This window comes from Chrysemys picta, chromosome 6, assembly GCF_011386835.1.
Source record: "Chrysemys picta bellii isolate R12L10 chromosome 6, ASM1138683v2, whole genome shotgun sequence".
Classification (NCBI taxonomy): Eukaryota; Metazoa; Chordata; order Testudines; family Emydidae; genus Chrysemys; species Chrysemys picta.
In genome coordinates, this window is record NC_088796.1 from 13320768 (window position 1) to 13339587 (window position 18820).

The window sequence follows — 18820 nt, forward strand, 5'->3', positions numbered from 1 at the left end:
TGTGTTCAGAGACAAGGAACTGTAAGAGACACAAATTAGTATCAGAGAGGTAGCCGTGTTAGTCTGAATCTGTAAAAAGCAACAGAGGGTCCTGTGGCACCTTTAAGACTAACAGAAGTATTGGGAGCATAAGCTTTCGTGCCAACCATTGCTTCTAACCATTAATGTTGGCATTAGTATGGAAGCACAAAAAGAAGTGGAGCAAAGTTTGCTTTTCAAATGAAACTGTTAGACTGGTTTATTTGATAATTAAATTGTCTTTCAAACACAGTGACACAGACCAAAAAAATACCCTGATTACTCTTTTAGTTATGGCTTACATCAATTGATAGGTTTTCTATCACACCCATAATACAGCTACAAAAACAATAAGCAAAAATTACAAGGTGGAAGATTTCAGTTAACCATGAGTCACTGAACATGAGATCATTAACAAACCGGCATGAAACTAAGGAGACTCCGTTTGGATTTTTTCCCCCACTTAAAATTGACAAAAAACAAAACAACGTTTATTTTAGTAATAGCCCAAGTTCCATCAGCATGAAGACACAGACGTTTGCACCAGTGCATTGGAGCATTTGTTTCCATCAGATGAAAATGGAGGACATTTAACCAGCATTTTCCCTCTTTTTTTCTCCTTTGTGAAGGCCTCTTTTGAATACAGTACAATTTACATTTGCTGAACACTGATGTCTGGTAAGAGACCTTGTGGTTTACAATAAGGGGGACCCAGGAAAGAAGCAGCAAATCACTATCTCCTGTTCTAGGTATAGTAGCAAGCGGATTTCTTCATCACTAAAGTAATAGGCCCTGTAGTCACATGTACATAAGTGTGTATCACATCTCATAACACAGGATTGTGTAACAGACAGGGATGAGTTCAGACCTACTTGCTTCTAACCATTAATGTTGGCATTAACCATGGTACATACAAGTTGTATCGACTAGTGGAGACACTTCAGTTCCTTGTCCATCTTAGTGCAGTTCAACAGGATACAAGTATCAAGATATATCCAACATATTGTCTACTTTCCTTGCACAAATTAGTAACACTAATACTAATTTGTAACCATTCTGCATGCTGACACCTATTACAGTGACTGGTGTTATTAAGAATAATGCACATCAACTCACCTAAAGCTCAAACATCGAGAACATTTATGGCTTTCTAAAGGGAAACTCAGACATGTCAATAGCATGATTATTTATTTACAAGCTTCCAACCCTGTATGCTTTCAAGCCAGTTTTGTTCTTCCTCTAGTCTCCCAGTAAGACATATTCCTGCATTCTTTTTTACCCCAAACACTCAGTTTGAGGTTCACAAGGTTTGCAGTATCTGGCCCCTAAACGTTAACATTAGTGGACATTTGGATTTCTTCCAGGGTTATTGAAAAGCACTTTCCTAAGAACAGTTACTGTTGATTTTTTAATACCATGCAAATGACACACTAATACCCCATGGCTTCACCTATATTAAAAGGACCACAGTGTGATAGGGTTTTTTCCCAGTGATACCAGTTATCAGTTTGCCTGAAACTTTGATTTACAAGACTTGAGACCTGTCATTCTCCCATTGAAGCCAATGGCAAAACTCATAATGACCTCAAACAGAGCGGCATTGGGTTGTCATCCTGAATAGTTAATATCACCAAGGAACGCCACACAGCTATTTAAAGACAGCACAGAACTACCCCTTTTCTAAAGGCGTGTTGTGTATGAAAGTCTCATTAATAACTGAAGCTCCTGTAAGTTTGTATGGCAATTTACGTTGCTTCAGTTAAACGCTTTGCATAGATGATTTAAAACGTAACACTTCTCAGATATAACCATGAAAGTGCAGATATCAGTGGGGAGTGGGGGAGCAGGGAGAGACACAACATTTCTGCCTCCAGATAGGATTTTGTTCCTGTTTACACACATACACAATTTAAAACACAATATTGCTACTGCACAGTGTCTACAATTTATAAAAATCTCATTTTCTATTAAAACAACTCACTGACAAAGGGCTGATCCTGCAGTTCACACTCAGGGCCCAATCCTCTGAACCTTTGGGGTTTGATCCAAACCACACTGAAGTCAATGAAAATCTTTCTAATAGCTTCAATTGGCTTTGGATCAAGTCTTCAGCATGCTGAGTACCTGCTGAGGACTGGAGCATTATTCGTAAATCAGACAAAAACCCCATTGACTCCAAAATTCCAAGGAGAATACTGCAATATGCCTCTTTGCCTGGGTAAAGAGACTGCGGGATTTTGCAACAGTGGGATTTTTGCTCACTAGTTAAAAAGCAAAGAGTTCTCTGCACCCTGAGATGTAAACCAGATAGAGACGGGACTTCTGCGGGGTTCATAATAGAGCTGGGTGAATAACAGATGGTTCGGTTCAGTAGCAATTCTAAAAAAAAAAATCGGAAAAAATATTAGTTTTGGATCAAAAACCAAATGTTTTGGCTTGGATCATTTTGAAATGTTTTTGGATTTTTCTTAAAGGAAATTGAAGGAAATTTGGAAACAAAACATTGTTTTGAACCAAAACATCAACATGTTTTGTTTTGAAAATGTCAGAATCCAACATTTTGATTTTTTCAGATTTTTTTTTTTTAGCTTGCTTTCTAACCGAAACAATTTGGTGAAATTCACACGAATTCAGGAAAGGTTTCAGCATCACTGAACCTGCATTTTTTTTTTTTTTTACGGAAAAAGTTTCAGTCAAAAAATTACATCCAGATCTAGCTACAAACTATTCAGAAGAGCAGCTCCCCCTTTTTGTAAAGATAGGGGTCTGAGGGCAAATATCAGAGCCTCATAAGGGTCACTGGAGGAGGAAAGCCTCCAGCCACTTGTCTCAGCACCACTCATTCAGGACCCCCTCCTCCTTATGCAAAGAAACCATTCTAGCAGAGACGGCTGCACTACGGTATAAAAATCGAACGCTTGCAATATTGCTGTGTCAGCAATAGCACTTGTATCATTAACAAGCCTGATCACTCTCGTGTCAATGTTCCTATTGATTTAATGAATGATCCAGTCAGTGTAAATTATGCATGGAACAATGTTGATTTCTGTGGCCCTCTCTCACTTCATCTAGTCACCTCGGGTGACTCACTCCTCTCTTCCACCAAGCCTCACTGTGAGCAAGCTATAGGAGGCTGTGGGAAAATGGCTCCTACCCCCGCCCCGCAACAAAAAAATGTGCAGCAATTATGTAGCTATTACTACAGCCTCCGAGATGTAATTCCACAGGAATACAGCCGCTGCAGCACAGTCGTGGCTACTGGCTTTACACTCTTCCCCCATGTGGCTTTGATAGCCAATTGGTTGGGGGATATCATTGTCTAACCTGCTCTTAAAAATCTCCAATGATGGAGATTCCACAACCTCCCTGGGCAATTTATTCCAGTGCTTAACCACCCTGATAGTTAGGAAGTTTTTCCTAATGTCCAACCTGAACCTCCCTTGCTGCAATTTAAGCCCATTGCTTCTTGTTCTATCCTCAGAGGTTAAGAAGAACAATTTTTCTCCCTCCACCTTGTAACAACCTTTTATGAACTTGAAAACTGTTATCATGTCCCCCCTCAGTCTTCTCTTCTCCAAACTAAACAAACCCAATTTTTTCAATCTTCCCTCATAGGTCATGTTTTCTAGACCTTTACTCATTTTTTGTTTCTCTTCTCTGGACTTTCTCCAATTTGACCACATCTTTCCTGAAATGTGGCACCCAGAACTGGATGCTCCAGTTGAGGCCTAATCAGTGTAGAGTAGAGTAGAAAAAATACTTCTCGTGTCTTGCTTACAACACTCCTGCTAATACATCCCAGAATGACGTTTGCTTTTTTTGCAACAGTGTTACACTGTTGACTCATATTTAGCTTGTGGTCCACTATGACCCCCAGATCCCTTTCATAGAACATTAGGGTTCGAAGAGACCTCAGGAGGTCATCTAGTCCAATCCCCTGCTCAAAGCAGGACCAACACCAACTAAATCATCCCAGCCAGGGCTTTGTCGAGCTGGGCCTTAAAAACCTCTAAAAATGGAGATTCCACCACCTCCCTAGATAACCCATTCCAGTGCTTCACCACCCTCCTAGTGAAATAGTGTTTCCTAATATCCAACCTAGACCTCCCCCACTGCAACTTGAGACTGTTGCTTCTTGTTCTGTCATCTGCCACCACTGTATTCCTTCCTAGGCAGTCATTTACCATTCAGTGTTTGAATGAGGGGGAAGGGAAGCAAAATACCATCAAATTCAATGAGCTTCCTGATTTCAAGAAGGTATTTTCTTAAGCTTAAGAGTACTTGAACAGGATAATGGTGGTATTCAGAAAGGATGGTGGGGCTCTCCCTAAAATCCTTCTTTTCCTCCTTTTCATTAAGCTGCAGCATCTGTCAGTGTGCCTATGCCATAAACTCTGGCACTGACCACAGTGCAACTCATTCTACAGTAACATTTTACAGGCAATGACCATTGTGCATCTGAGGAGTGTTGTTTCCCGCCGTTATATTTATTTGCATCCTGGAAAGAGTGGAACAGCATTCCCTGGTCTCACACCCCCATCCTGAAAGCTGCTCCATGAAGCTAGACCCCTGCAACTGCCCAGAGCCCCACTGAAGTCATTGTGGGGACGCAGGCATCTGACTTTATGGAGACTAATGCAGAATCAAGGCCCAAGATGAGAACAGGGCTAAAGTTTCTACTTTTCAAACCCAGATTCATTTTTCACAAGTTAACTTTTGAGCACCACTCTGCAAAACATACCAGGCAGGTAAACATAAACTCTCCAGGAAATAGCATACATGTTATTTCATAGGCTAATCATATACTATATGGGTTTTTCTAGATCTACATAGTTTGTGTATGACTGTATATATCTAATTCTATACAGCTATGTACACTAGAATGAAAAGCTTCCTACACATGTTTGGGGCCTGTTTCTGCAGTCCCTACACAAACAAAACTCCCATTTACTTCCATGGGAATTTCATCTGGATAAACATTGCAGGACTGGGCCTTTGGTACAGATGTGTAAGTATCTTGCATATACATTTTTAAATTGTTAAAAAAATAGAGTAATTATAGAATCATAATCAACTTCTAAAGACAGTAAAACTGCACCTATTACAGTGTCACCCCGGTCGAGGTACGTCAATCAGTTATGTAAAGCAAACAAAGAAAAGGAAAGGCCCGTTACCCTGTAATTGTGTTAAAAATTGACACACTTTCTTATAATAAAAAGGCAGATTTGCACCATTTTCTCCCCACTTACAGATGCTTTTCCAAGTCTTCCCATGTTATAAGTATCTGTCACAATACATCAGACTCCTTTCAGTCACTGTTGTTCACGTCAACCAATGAAGCAAAGACATTTCCTCAGCAAAGAAAGGAACCGTAGCAAAAAGAGCAGCAAAGAAATATTGAGGCAAATGCGGACGCCATCACTCAATCCGTATTCAGACAGAACCAGTCAAAGCTGAGTCAGGGATTCAGGATCACTCTTATTATTATAAAACTTAACCCATAACAAAAGGCAATGTTGTCTAGAGAGCTAGGCAAGGCACTGTGCACCAGGTCTAATCCCAATTTGGACACTGACTCACCTTGTGATAATTCACCTAATTTACCTCTGTCCCAGTTTCCTCAAGCATAAAATGGGGATGTTAATACTTAGCCACCTCACCAGGGAGTTGTGAGGATAAGCTAGTTGGTGTTTGTGGAATGCTTTAAGAATGAAAAATGTTATGCGCACTCTAACGACAATATTGACTCTTACATCATACTTTTCATCCGAGGCTCGCAGGGTATTTTGTGAACAGCAGGGGTATGTCTTCACCGATCCCTGATACAGTAATCGATCCCTAAACGCACTCCCCGTCGACTCCGGAACTCCACCAGGGCGAGAGGTGGAAGTGGAGTCGACGGGGGAGCTGCAGCCATCGATCCCGCGCCGTGAGGATGGGAGGTAAGTCGATCTAAGATACGTCAACTTCAACTACGCTATTCTCGTAGTGGAAGTTGCGTATCTTAGATCGACCCCCCCCCCGCCCCAAGTGTAGACCAGCCCTAGGTGACCACTATTATCCCTATTTCACAGATAGAGAAACTGAGGCCCAGAAGTTAAAATGACTTGTCTAAGGTCACTCAGCAAGTCAGCAGCGGGAATAGAACTCAAACCTCCTAATCCCACTCAAATGCCCTAGCCACTAGTCCACATTGCTCTGTATATAGCACTTTTACCATCAAGGCCCTATACATACATTAGTTTAATCAACACATCAAAGATGCAGCCCTCTTTTGCATATTAAATCAAGGAAAAACATTCCACGCACTCAGACATTCATCATCTCATATATTGTGTGCTTAGTATTTTATGTCTGTTAAATACAAATCAATGCTTGCTCAAATGTAATATACCTTCAATGCCTACAGCATGACAACAAAACTACAGGACCCTGGAGCATGGGCATCTCTTCTGTTTCACTTGGTATTTTCCCCGGTGAGATTTCCCCTAGGAGCTCTGAAATGCTATAATCAATTACAGTGATGGGTGTTACATAGTCAACAGGCTGCAGAATCTTAAATATCACAGTATTTCCTGTTCTAAGGAAAGGGAGGTATGGGACCATCTCCAAACACCATCCTGGTCACTGCTGGGAAACTCTGACTTTTGAATGAAGACAACTGTACTTCTCCTCTTCCTTTTAGATTTGTTTTCTTTATGTTTTGTTTATAATGGAAGCAATTTTGATAGACGTAGGGATGGGAAGGAGCTCTGAAACCAAATTTCAAAGGAGAGAGTCAAAGTTCTTGCAAGAACAGCTTCTGAGGTCTCTACATTGTAAACTAAAAACCCTAGGCCCCTGATTCGGACTCAAACCCTAGCCAAAACCTTATATCAGATCCTCCTGTAGCCCCATTAAGGTACACAGCTCTTTACATGCCTATTAAGGCATGTTTCCTGACCTAGGGCTTCAAATCTAAATAAGACAAGACAGTGGGCAACAATTCAAGTGAGGAAGATGAGAAAGTGTATTGTTTGAAGTGGTGAGGTTGAAGGAAGAAAGAGAGGACAGCAAGAGTGTCTCAGGTGAATAGGGTATGAAGGTGAGAGAGTTACAAAGATGTAGGAAGCCATGGGAAAAGTTTGGGAAGTGCATGGGCAGAGGATGGGGGAGGGAGAGAAATGAAAGAAGAGATGTGAGCTATAGGTGGAGCGAGATCACACAGAGCTGTGTAGAGGACTGATTTTGACATAGTAAGAGACAGGGAACTAATGGAGGGTCTTAAGGAGAGGACTGATGTGACAGAACGGGGAAACAGAAAGAAGACTGGAAAGGAGAGGTGAGAAGCAGGGAGACTAGATGGGAACAAGTTACAGTCATAAAAGTGAGAGAGAACCAGTAAGTAAGTTATTAATGGTGGGGTTGGAGAAAGAGCCGATATTATTGATATTCAACAAGCTGAATTTAGACAATTTGGCGAGAGACTGGATATATAGAGAGAGAAGAGTCTAAGATAACACCAAGGTTGTGGGCCTGGAAAATAGGAAGGAGAGTGCAGTTGTCAATGGAGATAGAGAATTCGGGCTGCTACTACTAGAATCAATAAGTTTATGTTTGACTTCAAATGGGCCTTTAGAAAGGGAGACTGGAATGAAAGGAGGTAAGAAGGGTTAGATACTAAATTGATAGAAATATTATAAACAGCTAGGGAGAGAAAGGTTTGATGGATTAAATCCAAACAGCGGAAGAAAGATCTCAGGGTCAGAAAAAGGGAGGGAAGGAAGAAGGGAAGGAAATAGTGTTGGACTAGGCCAGGGAAGGGAGAGAGCTTGTCAGATTTGGCAAATTTGGTTTCTGAAAAAGATGGCTACATAATCCTTGTCTGGATCCAACTTCCACATCCTTGGCCTACCCCTAATAGGGTGACCAGATGTCCCGATTTTATAGGGACAGTCCCGATATTTGGGGCTTTGTCTTATATAGGCGCCTATTACCCACCCCCTCACCCCCATCCCGATTTTTCACATTTGCTGTCTGGCCACCCTAACCCCTAATAGGGATGAGGAATCAGAATATCCTGAAGTCATTAAGAACTCTGGATGTGCGGGATTAGCTCTCTGCTACAGGCCATTAAAGTAAGTCCTGGAAACTAAATTAATCTGTCCCCCAAACTAGACAAATTCCATGAAGTTCAATGTATGAAACTAACTTGGCATCAACAGATCAAGAATTAGACCTCAGCAGAACTGGTAACAATAAACGGAAGGGTTCTCTCTCTGCTATGCCTTTTAACCTCTCTTTAATCACACCTTTATTTTTCAGTGGTTAAGTGCTTTCTAATCTACTGCCAAAATGGCATCTCCCATATAGGCCAGAAGAGATGTGGCTAGTTTAATACGGAGACAAATATTGCAAATATAAGATACCTGTGGAAATATTAAACTACTCATTTTACAAATCTTGATAATCTAGGGGAGAAGGCCAGGTCCCAGGGTCCACCCTCCATATTATTTAGACCTAGAAAACACTGAGCCAGGTTAAATTGTACATGTTTATCAAATTACTGATACTATCTAGGAGGCTGTTAAACATTTCAATTAAGGGCTTGTCTGTACTTCAAAGATTTGCCACTTTAATTATGGCAGCATAGTTTAAACAGAAAAAGCTCCTAGAGTGGACACACCTATAACGCTATGAAAGTGCTTATACCAGGATAGCTGATTCCTGTACAGGAACTGAAATAAGCTATACCAGTATAAAGCACCTTTTATAAAACTGCAGCTACCCTAGGGCTTTTACCAGGATAACTATGTGAGCAAAAACATCCCTCTGACCTCACTGACATAGTTATGATGGTAAAACTTTTAAGTGTAGGTTAGCGCTAAGATGGGATAACACTCACAACAGTGTCCTCAACAGAAGACAATGTCTAATAAATACACTTAAGGTCTCTAAATGTATAACTTTAAATTAAACACACGCGACCTATGAGAAGTGTCTCCATTGTTTAACTTCATTTCTATCTCCTCCCAACCCTCCAGCCATCAGCATTTACTTTCCAAAAGCTGCTGTAAATATTGAGTAACTAGAAAGCTTTCCCACTGGGGGAAGCACCTCATCATTCTGGTGCTTCATCAAAATCATCTGGAAAAAATAATCTGCAAGAAGAGCCTTGTCGTCTCCTATGGTCGGTGCCATATGAACCCAAAAATCAGTTCTGCAAACCTCATGTAGAATAGTCTCATGGGCTTCAAGAGAACTATTCACATGCCCAGGCAGAATTCTATGGGGCCAACATATTACTTTGCTACGAAATAGTCAGAAGTCCAGAGCTGGTGACTGCAGGAAGAAAACGTGTTTGGGGAAGGGAGGGAGGCGTGTAAGACACAAGGAGGTATGTGGGAAAACAAAGAAGAGGAAGCTGTGAGATAAGATTGATGCAGTTACATTTTGCTGGGAATTGCAGTTTAACCACCTGTTCTGTCCTACCTGGCTTCTCACAAATGAGCTAACCTCACCATGAGATATTACACAGACATGTTTCATCGATGTTATGGGTCATTACACAATAAAGACCACAGCTTATACCTCTCCCCTTACAACTACAATAATGCTTAAAGAATTTGTTTTTAAAACCCTAATGCAAGAGAACAGCAGTTTCAATAAAATCAACAATGTCCGCAGTTGTCTATGAGTCAAAACACCTTTCTAATGCCCTGCAGTATATGCTAAAATTCGCTTTCCCCAATGGGTTCAGTTTGGTGCTTTTCCTGAAAGTGAAATGATAGCTACACTAATGTGCTTTGTATATCTCTAAAACCTATTGGAAATGTGCTTCTAGATCTGATTTCCAGGGCAGTGCATAGCCTGTGATGGATGAGTTTCACTTCACCCAAATCACATAACCCTACCCCATCTAGCAGGAAGGATGCTGGAATCTCAGTGTCTATGGGATGCAATGCTTTGAGAAATCGATATTGAACAATTATTGCATAATCTCAGGATGTAATAAAACTCTTCTACACTAAACATAGACACTGAGTTCCTGTTGCACTTTTACATCGGAGGAAAAATCATCATCATCATCATCAACAGCAGCTGCAAGTCCCGGTATGAACCCGCAGAATCCCCTTGCTGTGCATGTGGAGGAAGTTGAAGATTTCTGAGGGCATTGCGTGGAAGCCAGGGCGAGGTTTGACATTGTCGTAGTAATGGTGAGTTATAAAAATCCCTGAGGGGTTCATGGGGAAAGCCCAAAAGCCAAAAAGGTGGACCTCTTCACAGAGCTCCAGGGCAGCAGTCACCAGAATCAATCCCGTGCTAATCCGCTTGGCACGCACCCCTTGACCAAGCCAGTAGCGCGAGACGTTGATGAGATACTGAGGATGGAAATAGTAGACGGCTTGCTGAGATTCAAAATCGTCCAGGACGTATTTGACCCGGATAGAGACATCCGTGTTGCGGGTGTTGTAGAAAGCAGGCAGCAGCACCGATGCATTTTCATAAACCTGTAGCACATCATAGAAAGGTTTCCTCCATTTCTCCAGCTTATGGAATCTAAAGATAAAAGGATACAAGTGATTATCAGGCTGTGAGGTTCAATATGAATTAAACTAACAAACAAGAAGCTTTCCATAAAGATTCCCCGACACAATGAAACACCCTGATCTTAATAAATAGAGCTGCTTGCAAAAAATTTTTGAAATGATCTTTCAGTGACAAACGGAAAATGTATTTAGCTCTGTGGCTGGTAGGAAATTTGTCATTAAAAAGTTTTGGTAATAAAAAAGGGAGAGGGGGAGAGAGAAAATCATGAATATATTTCACCTTTCCCAACCAGTAAATCCTTTGACTAGTGGTCAAAAAATGAGTCAAAATTTCCACAAAAATTTCATCCCTTATTTTTTCCATCAAAATTTAGGTGGAAAACTTTAAATTTTGAAATGTTTTTACTAATTGTATTCGATACATATTAACACATATCAGTGTCGGGGATTATACAAGAATGAATATCACCTCAGAGCAGAAATTTTAGTGAAACATCTAAAATGTAATCATAGACTTTAAGGTCAGAAGGGACCATTATGATCATCTAGTCTGACCTCCTGCACAACGCAGGCTACTGAATCTCACCCACCCACTCCTGTATCAAACCTGTGTCTGAGCCATTGAAGTCCTCAAATCATGGTTTAAAGACTTCAAGGTGCAGAGAATCTTCCAGCAAGTGACCCGTGCCCCACGCTGCAGAGGAAGGCGAAAAAAACCCAGGGCCTCTGCCAATCTGCCCTGGAGGAAAATTTCTTCCGGATATGGCACTCAGCTAAACCCTGAGCATGTGGGCAAGACTCACCAGCCAGCACCCAGGAAAGAATTCTCTGTAGTAACTCAGATCCCATCCCATCTAACATCCCATCACAAGCCATTGGGCATATTCACCGCTAATAGTCAAAGACTAATCCCATCATACCATCCCCTCCATAAACTTATCAAGCTTAGTCTTGAAGCCAGATATGTCTTTTGCCCCCACTACTCCCCTTGGAAGGCTGTTCCAGAACTTCACTCGTCTGATGGTTAGAAACCAATGTTTGAAAGAAGCTTGTATCTGTTGGGGCCAAATCCCATTCACCTTACTCATGCAAGGAGACACACTGAATGGACTTCTTGAGTGAGGCAAGTGGGATGTAGCTCTATGGCCCCAGTCCTGCAAGCACTTAAGCATGCGATTAACATTATGCATGTGAGTGGTCCCGTTGATTCAATGGGAACACACAAGGCCCTGCTTAACTTTAAGCACATGCTGCTGACTTCAGTGGGACTTAAGCATGTGCTTTTATGTGCTTTGGTGGCTTGGGGCCAGCCTGCTCAGCATATTACATGATCCATCCTTTAGGTCTTGTCTAACTGCAGCCAGATTTTCTGTGACACTTCTGTTTGTCTGTTTTGCGAAGACAGGAGGAAAGTCTAAAGGGGTTAAAAAAAATAAATGAATTGACCTTTCAGTAATAATGCTGGGATTGACTGTCACAATGTCTGTCTTTACACCAACGTCCATGACATATTTCTCAGATATAGGAGGTAAATTGCATCTAAAGGAAAGAAGTAAAAAGTAAGTTCAAGAATGCCTTGCAGCTGTTCAGGATGAGAATATGGAACTGTGTTTAAACATTTGTTATAAACAGCAAAATTAGAAGTAGACTGTGAATTAAGAATCTGATCGTGGATACACAATCTGATGGACTGTGGTATACTTGGTCCTGCCTCAGCACGGGGGCGAGGGTGGACTAGATGACTTCTTGAGGTCCCTCCCAGCCCTACAATTCTCTGATTCTAAAATGAGTTGATGCTTAAACTGCACACTGCAGGTCACAAATTGTTAATGTCAGTGGCTGTAAGAAGAAACATATTTACTCCTCCCTGCTCATGCAAATGTTAACACACACATGTGCCCTGTAGAAATGTCCATTGCTTGTTAATAACATTTCCTTCTTGTCAGTTCATTGGCTTTGATTCTGATTATATTTATGGCCAGAAATATCTGGATGAGACTCCAAGAAAAACTAATCTCTAAACTCCCAGTGTTCCTCAAATATTCCCCTCTATATTGTGGATACTTATAGATTCATAGATTCATAGATTCTAGGACTGGAAGGGACCTCGAGAGGTCATCGAGTCCAGTCCCCTGCCCTCATGGCAGGACCAAATACTGTCTAGACCATCCCTAATAGACATTTATCTAACCTACTCTAAAATATCTCCAGAGATGGAGATTCCACAACCTCCCTAGGCAGTTTATTCCAGAGTTTAACCACCCTGAAAGTTAGGAACTTTTTCCTAATGTCCAACCTAAACCTCCCTTGCTGCAGTTTAAGCCCATTGCTTCTTGTTCTATCCTTAGAGGCTAAGGTGAACAAGTTTTCTCCCTCCTTCTTATGACACCCTTTTAGATACCTGAAAACTGCTATCATGTCCCCTCTCAGGCTACATCTACACTACAGGGGGGAGTCGATTTAAGATACGCAAATTCAGCTACGTGAATAGCGTAGCTGAATTCGACGTATCGCAGCCGACTTACCCTGCTGTGAGGACGGTGGCAAAATCGACCTCTGCGGCTTCCTCTTGATGGCGTTTACTCCCACCTCCGCTGGTGGAGTAAGAGCGTCGATTCGGGGATCGATTGTCGCGTCCCATCGGGACGCGATAAATCGATCCCCGAGAGGTCGATTTCTACCCGCCGATTCAGGTGGGTAGTGTAGACCTAGCCTCCGTCTTCTCTTTTCCAAACTAAACAAACCCAATTCTTTCAGCCTTCCTTCATAGGTCATGTTCTCAAGATCTTTAATCATTCTTGTTGCTCTTCTCTGGACCCTCTCCAATTTCCCCACATCTTTCTTGAAATGCGGTGCCCAGAACTGGACACAATACTCCAGTTGAGGCCTAACCAGCGCAGAGTAAAGCGGAAGAATGACTTCTCGTGTCTTGCTCACAACACACCTGTTAATACATCCCAGAATCACGTTTGCTTTTTTTGCAACAGCATCACACTGGTGACTCATATTTAGCTTGTGGTCAACTATAACCCCTAGATCCTTTTCTGCCGTACTCCTTCCTAGATAGTCTCTTCCCATTCTGTATGTGTGAAACTGATAGTTCCTTCCTAAGTGGAGCACTTTGCATTTGTCTTTGTTAAACTTCATCCTGTTTATCTCAGACCATTTCTCCAATTTGTCCAGATCATTTTGAATTATGACCCTGTCCTCCAAAGCAGTTGCAATCCCTCCCAGTTTGGTATCATCTGCAAACTTAATAAGCGTACTTTCTATGCCAATATCTAAGTCGTTAATGAAGATATTGAACAGAGCTGGTCCCAAAACAGATCCCTGCGGAACCCCACTTGTTATGCCTTTCCAGCAGAATTGGGAACCATTAATAACAACTCTCTGAGTACGGTTATCCAGCCAGTTATGCACCCACCTTATAGTAGCCCCATCTAAATTGTATTTGCCTAGTTTATCGATAAGAATATCATGCGAGACCATATCAAATGCCTTACTAAAGTCTAGTATACCACATCCACAGCTTCACCCTTATCCACAAGACTCGTTATCCTATCAAAGAAAGCTATCAGATTAGTTTGACACGATTTGTTCTTTACAAAACCATGCTGGCTATTCCCTATCACCTTACCACCTTCCAAGTGTTTGCAGATGATTTCCTTAATTACTTGCTCCATTATCTTCTACTTAAAACGTTTTACCCAAAAGCTAAAATATAAATTAGGTAACACTGGCATTTGCACACTTATATGTCTTCTGTTACCATACTATTGGAGCAACTCAAAATCTTATTTGAATTTATGCTCACTGCACCCCCTGAGGTAGGGCAGTGCTGTTACCCCCACTGTACAGATGGGAAACTGAGGCACTAAGGGCATGTCTACCACTGGAATGTGAACTCAGGCTCAGACTCAGGCTCAAGCCTAACCCCCCATCCATCCACACACAAATAGCGCTAACCCAGGGCTCAGACACAGGGTACCAGGACCTTGACCCAGGGTTCAAGCCCTATTGTTTTGCAGTGTACATGCTGCTCCGCTTGACTCAGATCCTGGGAGTCCTCCAAAAAGTATCCCACAATCCCATAGACCAATTTCCTTTGTCCTTACTATGTTCCTTTGTCTTCTCTATCTAAAATCTTCAATCTACTCGATAGAAAACAGCAGCAACCACCCTCGGTGTACGTCAGCAGCTCAGTAAGTCAGCGTTAACCCGTCCATTGTCTTCTGATCACCAAGCTGCCTACACACCATCAGAGAGCCTTCTGTGTTTGCAATGGAGATAGAACAGAACAAGCCTTTTGCAAAGTGCGCTGCTTGATCTCACAAGAGCTTTTGGAAACTCTCTGGTGCAAGGCCAGCAGAACTGTGTCCTTCAGTAAGAGGACCAGGAATGACTCTGCACAGTAGCAAATAGCGAAGAGGCTGGCAGCTTTGCAAATATACCGAACCAGTGACTAGTGCAGGGAGAGGGGTTAAGCGGCTCAAGAGTGAGTACCGGAAAACCAGGGACCAGAACTGCACCTGGGGGAACTTGTCAAAATCATGCCCATTTTATGAAGAGTTTGGCCAGGTGCCGGGCGTTACGCCCAGAATGGTGCCAACTGTTGTGCATGATGACCTGGTCAGCTGGAATGGTGCCCTAGTGGCCCCAGAATCATGGGCGGTGGGTATCAAAGGCCAGGGGAGGCTAAGCCTCCCCAAACCCAGGCCATGGCCCCGCCCATGTTCCACTCCAAGGCCCTGCCTCCCCCCCCCCCCGACTCCCCTGAAGCTGGCAGGGGCTCAGCTCCAGCTGGTGGCTTGGAGCTTGGTCGGCCCAGGGGGACAGGATGGGCCAGTGGCCCAGGGCAGTGCTGGGGCTGGCCCAGGATGGCGCGGGGGCAGGCGGGCCTGAGCTTCTCAGTGGGGGCGGGGGCACCTCAGGGTTCCCCTGGTAGGGTTGCCAACTTTGGTTGTAGGAATTCCTGGAGATTTCATCACAGGACAGAATTTTTAATTAAAGATTAATCTTTAATTCCTGGAGACTCCGGGACAATCCTGGAGGGTTGCAACCCTGTCCTCCGGCTGCGTGGGGTGGGCCCTCAGGCAGAAAGGGCGGGGCCAGCGGGCTAGCCTCCCCGAAGGAGAGATTCATCCACCAGCCATGCCCAGAATCTATCATGGGGACTGATGGGTGCCAGCACCGAGCACCAAATGGAGACAAAGAAGTCACTCTGTTGCTGAAACCAGTTCCAGAGGAGGCTCTGGAAAAGCTGCACACTCTGGGTCTATACTCAGAAGAGCTGTTTGATGCAGCCCCTGAGGAACAGCCTGCAGCAAACACAGACAGGACAGAAGCTGCCCTAAGCCTGGTAAGTTTCTGGCTCCGTTTTAATGTTTATTAACACAGTAATGGGAGGGATTTCCATTCTATGAACCAACGCTGAAGTTATGAGAAGCCCCAGCTAGCAGCGTGTATCTGCTAATGGCGGATTGTATGCCAGAGACGTGGCTCCCCCTCACCACACGGAGTTCAAAAAGGCAACTGGGGCATGCAAACATTAAAGCACACATTGGAAGTGTATCTTCACTGGAAAGGCACAGATTTTTGCTAGGGCCATTCTTGTCACTTAAAAATAATAAACCTTATATTGCCATGCCTGTAAGAATGCCTCTCTATAACCATTTTATGGTCTATCAAGCTGCCTGGCAATAGTGAACACTGTGTGCGTGCATGTGTTTGTGTGTTTGGGGAAATGTGTTCCATTCAGAAATTTAGTCCAGTTCAGTTGGAAGTAATCCATGCAGTCCATAGGTGACAAAACTATTTGTTCCAAATATGTCGGTGGTTTGAATTTTTCTCCAGAAATGCGCTGGGGCCTGGGAGGAGGAAGGCTGTGGAGTTCTGCGGTTTTCCATGCAGTCATGGCAGGCTAAGCCATGTGCAAGCTAACGCAGCATCGTGTTGATTCCTGACCCAATCCTGGGTACTGATAGCTGCAAACTTTTCCTGAAGCAGGAACTCCAGATAGGTTGTCACATTTCGGGGAAGGGCGTATGTTCCAGGGCCACCTCAGTAGCTGACCAGCCCAGACCACTCTTAGCTGTGCTGTTCATTCACTTTACGTCTGAATACTTCTGTTGCATAAACTGCAGGTTTCCCACCAGCAGACTGGAATAACATCTCCCTTTGCCAGTCGTGCACCACAAGAACTGTAATGTCCTCCAAAATGTGGAAGGCCTGAAATAACAGAAAAAGCCTGTCACCCCTCACCACCTGCCCTCAAACCCAAGTAGTTTTGCAATTTTCTACAACAAAAAATGCAGCTTTGCTTCTTTAACTTACCATTGTGCCTGCAATTCTTTTGCTGCACAATTAACCAAGCTGTGTCCAGGAGCTTCTGTGGGCCGAAGCAGCCTTCTCACAATATATTGAAGTTCCGTTCGTAAAAGTATCATTTTATGTCCTTGAAATTCCACAGAGATCTTTTCTGTGTTCCTGCAGGGAGCTATTTGAGACAATAACCCTCTATGTCTTGCCCTGTTCCAGGCCAATTGACCGCTAGTGGCTGCAGTACCTCCACTGCTCGCCCGCACTGCAGCACACGCCTGGGCCAATGTACCTTCAGAGCCCATTCCACGAGGAAGCGTTTCCGTGTTGAACTTATGGTTGAAGTTCTGGAGAGGGCCTCAAGTAGTTCCCATGCCAAAGGCAAAGGGACCTGTGGCTAGAGGAAGGGCATGCTGCCAGGTGAAAGGCTCAGGCTGGCTGCACGGCTTGAGGACAGGGTTTTAGCATGGGAGCAGACACTTGCTTCACAGTTCCTGGAATAGGAACGGTGGCTAAGGGAGGAGGACAGAGCTCAGCAGACAGAATGGTTTGAGTGGCCCATATCACTGACTGCAAGAGTAGCAGCTCCTGCTATATCGTCTATGCCTGGCCTGTCCTCTGCGCACTACCCTGTGCTGCAGTCCAGAAGCAGACTGGGTGGCCCAGGCAATCGGACCCCAGGCGTGGCTGGGCAGGGCAATGTTGCCCCATGCAGCCCTCCATGTTGACCCCCTCCCCGTGTATGCCTCCACCTCCCTCCCACAGCACCAAGTGCATGGCAAATAGGGAAAGAAGGGAAAAGAGAACAGGGGATCAGGGAAAATGTCATGATGGGGCGGGGGGGGGGGATTCTGTTTTGTACGTGGTTTCACTGTTTGCACTTTTTCATGCACTTTGCGGGGTGGGGGGGTTGTTTCTGCAAGCTTCGGTTGTGACTGGTGTTTTGGTGTGGTGATGGCTGCTGGCCTGCCTGGGAATGGGCGAATGTTGTACTTTCCTAAAACACGTTTATAATTAAAGCGTTTTTATTTCATCAAATAAGTTTCTTTCTATCACTGCTTCACATGGTGCGATGCGTATTCAAAATAATAAAGGTAAACACATGATCGGGGACAATTAGGAATTTGTATGCAAAGACTATCCCTCAACCCAGTGATCTATAGCCATTCATACTTCAATCACTTCCTTACATCAATCCATTTTTGAATAACCCTCTTCCCCCTATTTCATAAGTGGTCTTGTCATTCCTAATTCCACCCTTCTCTCCAAGCACCCCACCCCTCCCCACAATCAATAAGCCTCATGCCCCCACCAGACCCCACAAGCACATTCATAAAGGTACTATTTCCCCCTTTTCCATTGGACCATGCAAGTCCATAATGTGGGAGCACAAAGCATCCCTGACTGCTGTTGTCCGGGTGCATCCAGCTCCAGCTGTAGTAGGTGCACTTTCTGGCTGCGGGTACCAATTCAGCGGCCCGTCGCTGTCATAGGCCCATTCAGGGGGAAATGGCTCACCTCTGGCTTCACAGAGATTGTGAAGAGCACAGCAAGCCACAGTGAGGCAGACACCATTGATGACACTGGCATCCAAATGGGTCTGTGGACATCTCGAACGGGATTTCAACCTGCCAAAAGCACATTCAACAACCATTCTACACCTGCTGAGAGTGTAATTAAACTATCTTTTGCCAGGGCCTCTGAAATCAGGGTACAGTTTCATAAGCCAAGGCAAAAGGAGGTATTGCAGGGTCCCCCGGAATAACGGAGGGGACAGTAACTCCATTGATGATAATGTCATTTGGTGGGGATAGTGTCATTTGGTGGGAACAGCCGATCCATGAATGTAGACTCCTGATTGCTGGAAAACCCTGGCATCTTGAGTTTTTCTAGTACACCCCATGTGACATTCATAAATCGCCCTCGGGTCCACAAGAGCCTGCATAACGATGGAG

The 18820-nt window shown here is 43.7% G+C and overlaps 1 protein-coding gene across 2 annotated transcripts in view; it reads right to left on the reverse strand.

The window, feature by feature from the left end:
- Positions 1-212: 212 nt before the first annotated feature.
- Positions 213-18820, reverse strand: part of ST8SIA5 (ST8 alpha-N-acetyl-neuraminide alpha-2,8-sialyltransferase 5) — a 113748-nt gene continuing 95140 nt past the window's right edge. For both annotated transcript variants that reach the window (XM_042850698.2, XM_005305411.4), the window contains 2 exons: positions 11994-12086; positions 213-10557 (listed from right to left, as the gene is read on the reverse strand). In XM_042850698.2, the coding sequence (XP_042706632.1) occupies positions 10089-10557; positions 11994-12086 (562 nt within the window). In that variant the 3' untranslated portion in view covers positions 213-10088. The remainder of the gene's footprint in view (positions 10558-11993; positions 12087-18820) is intronic.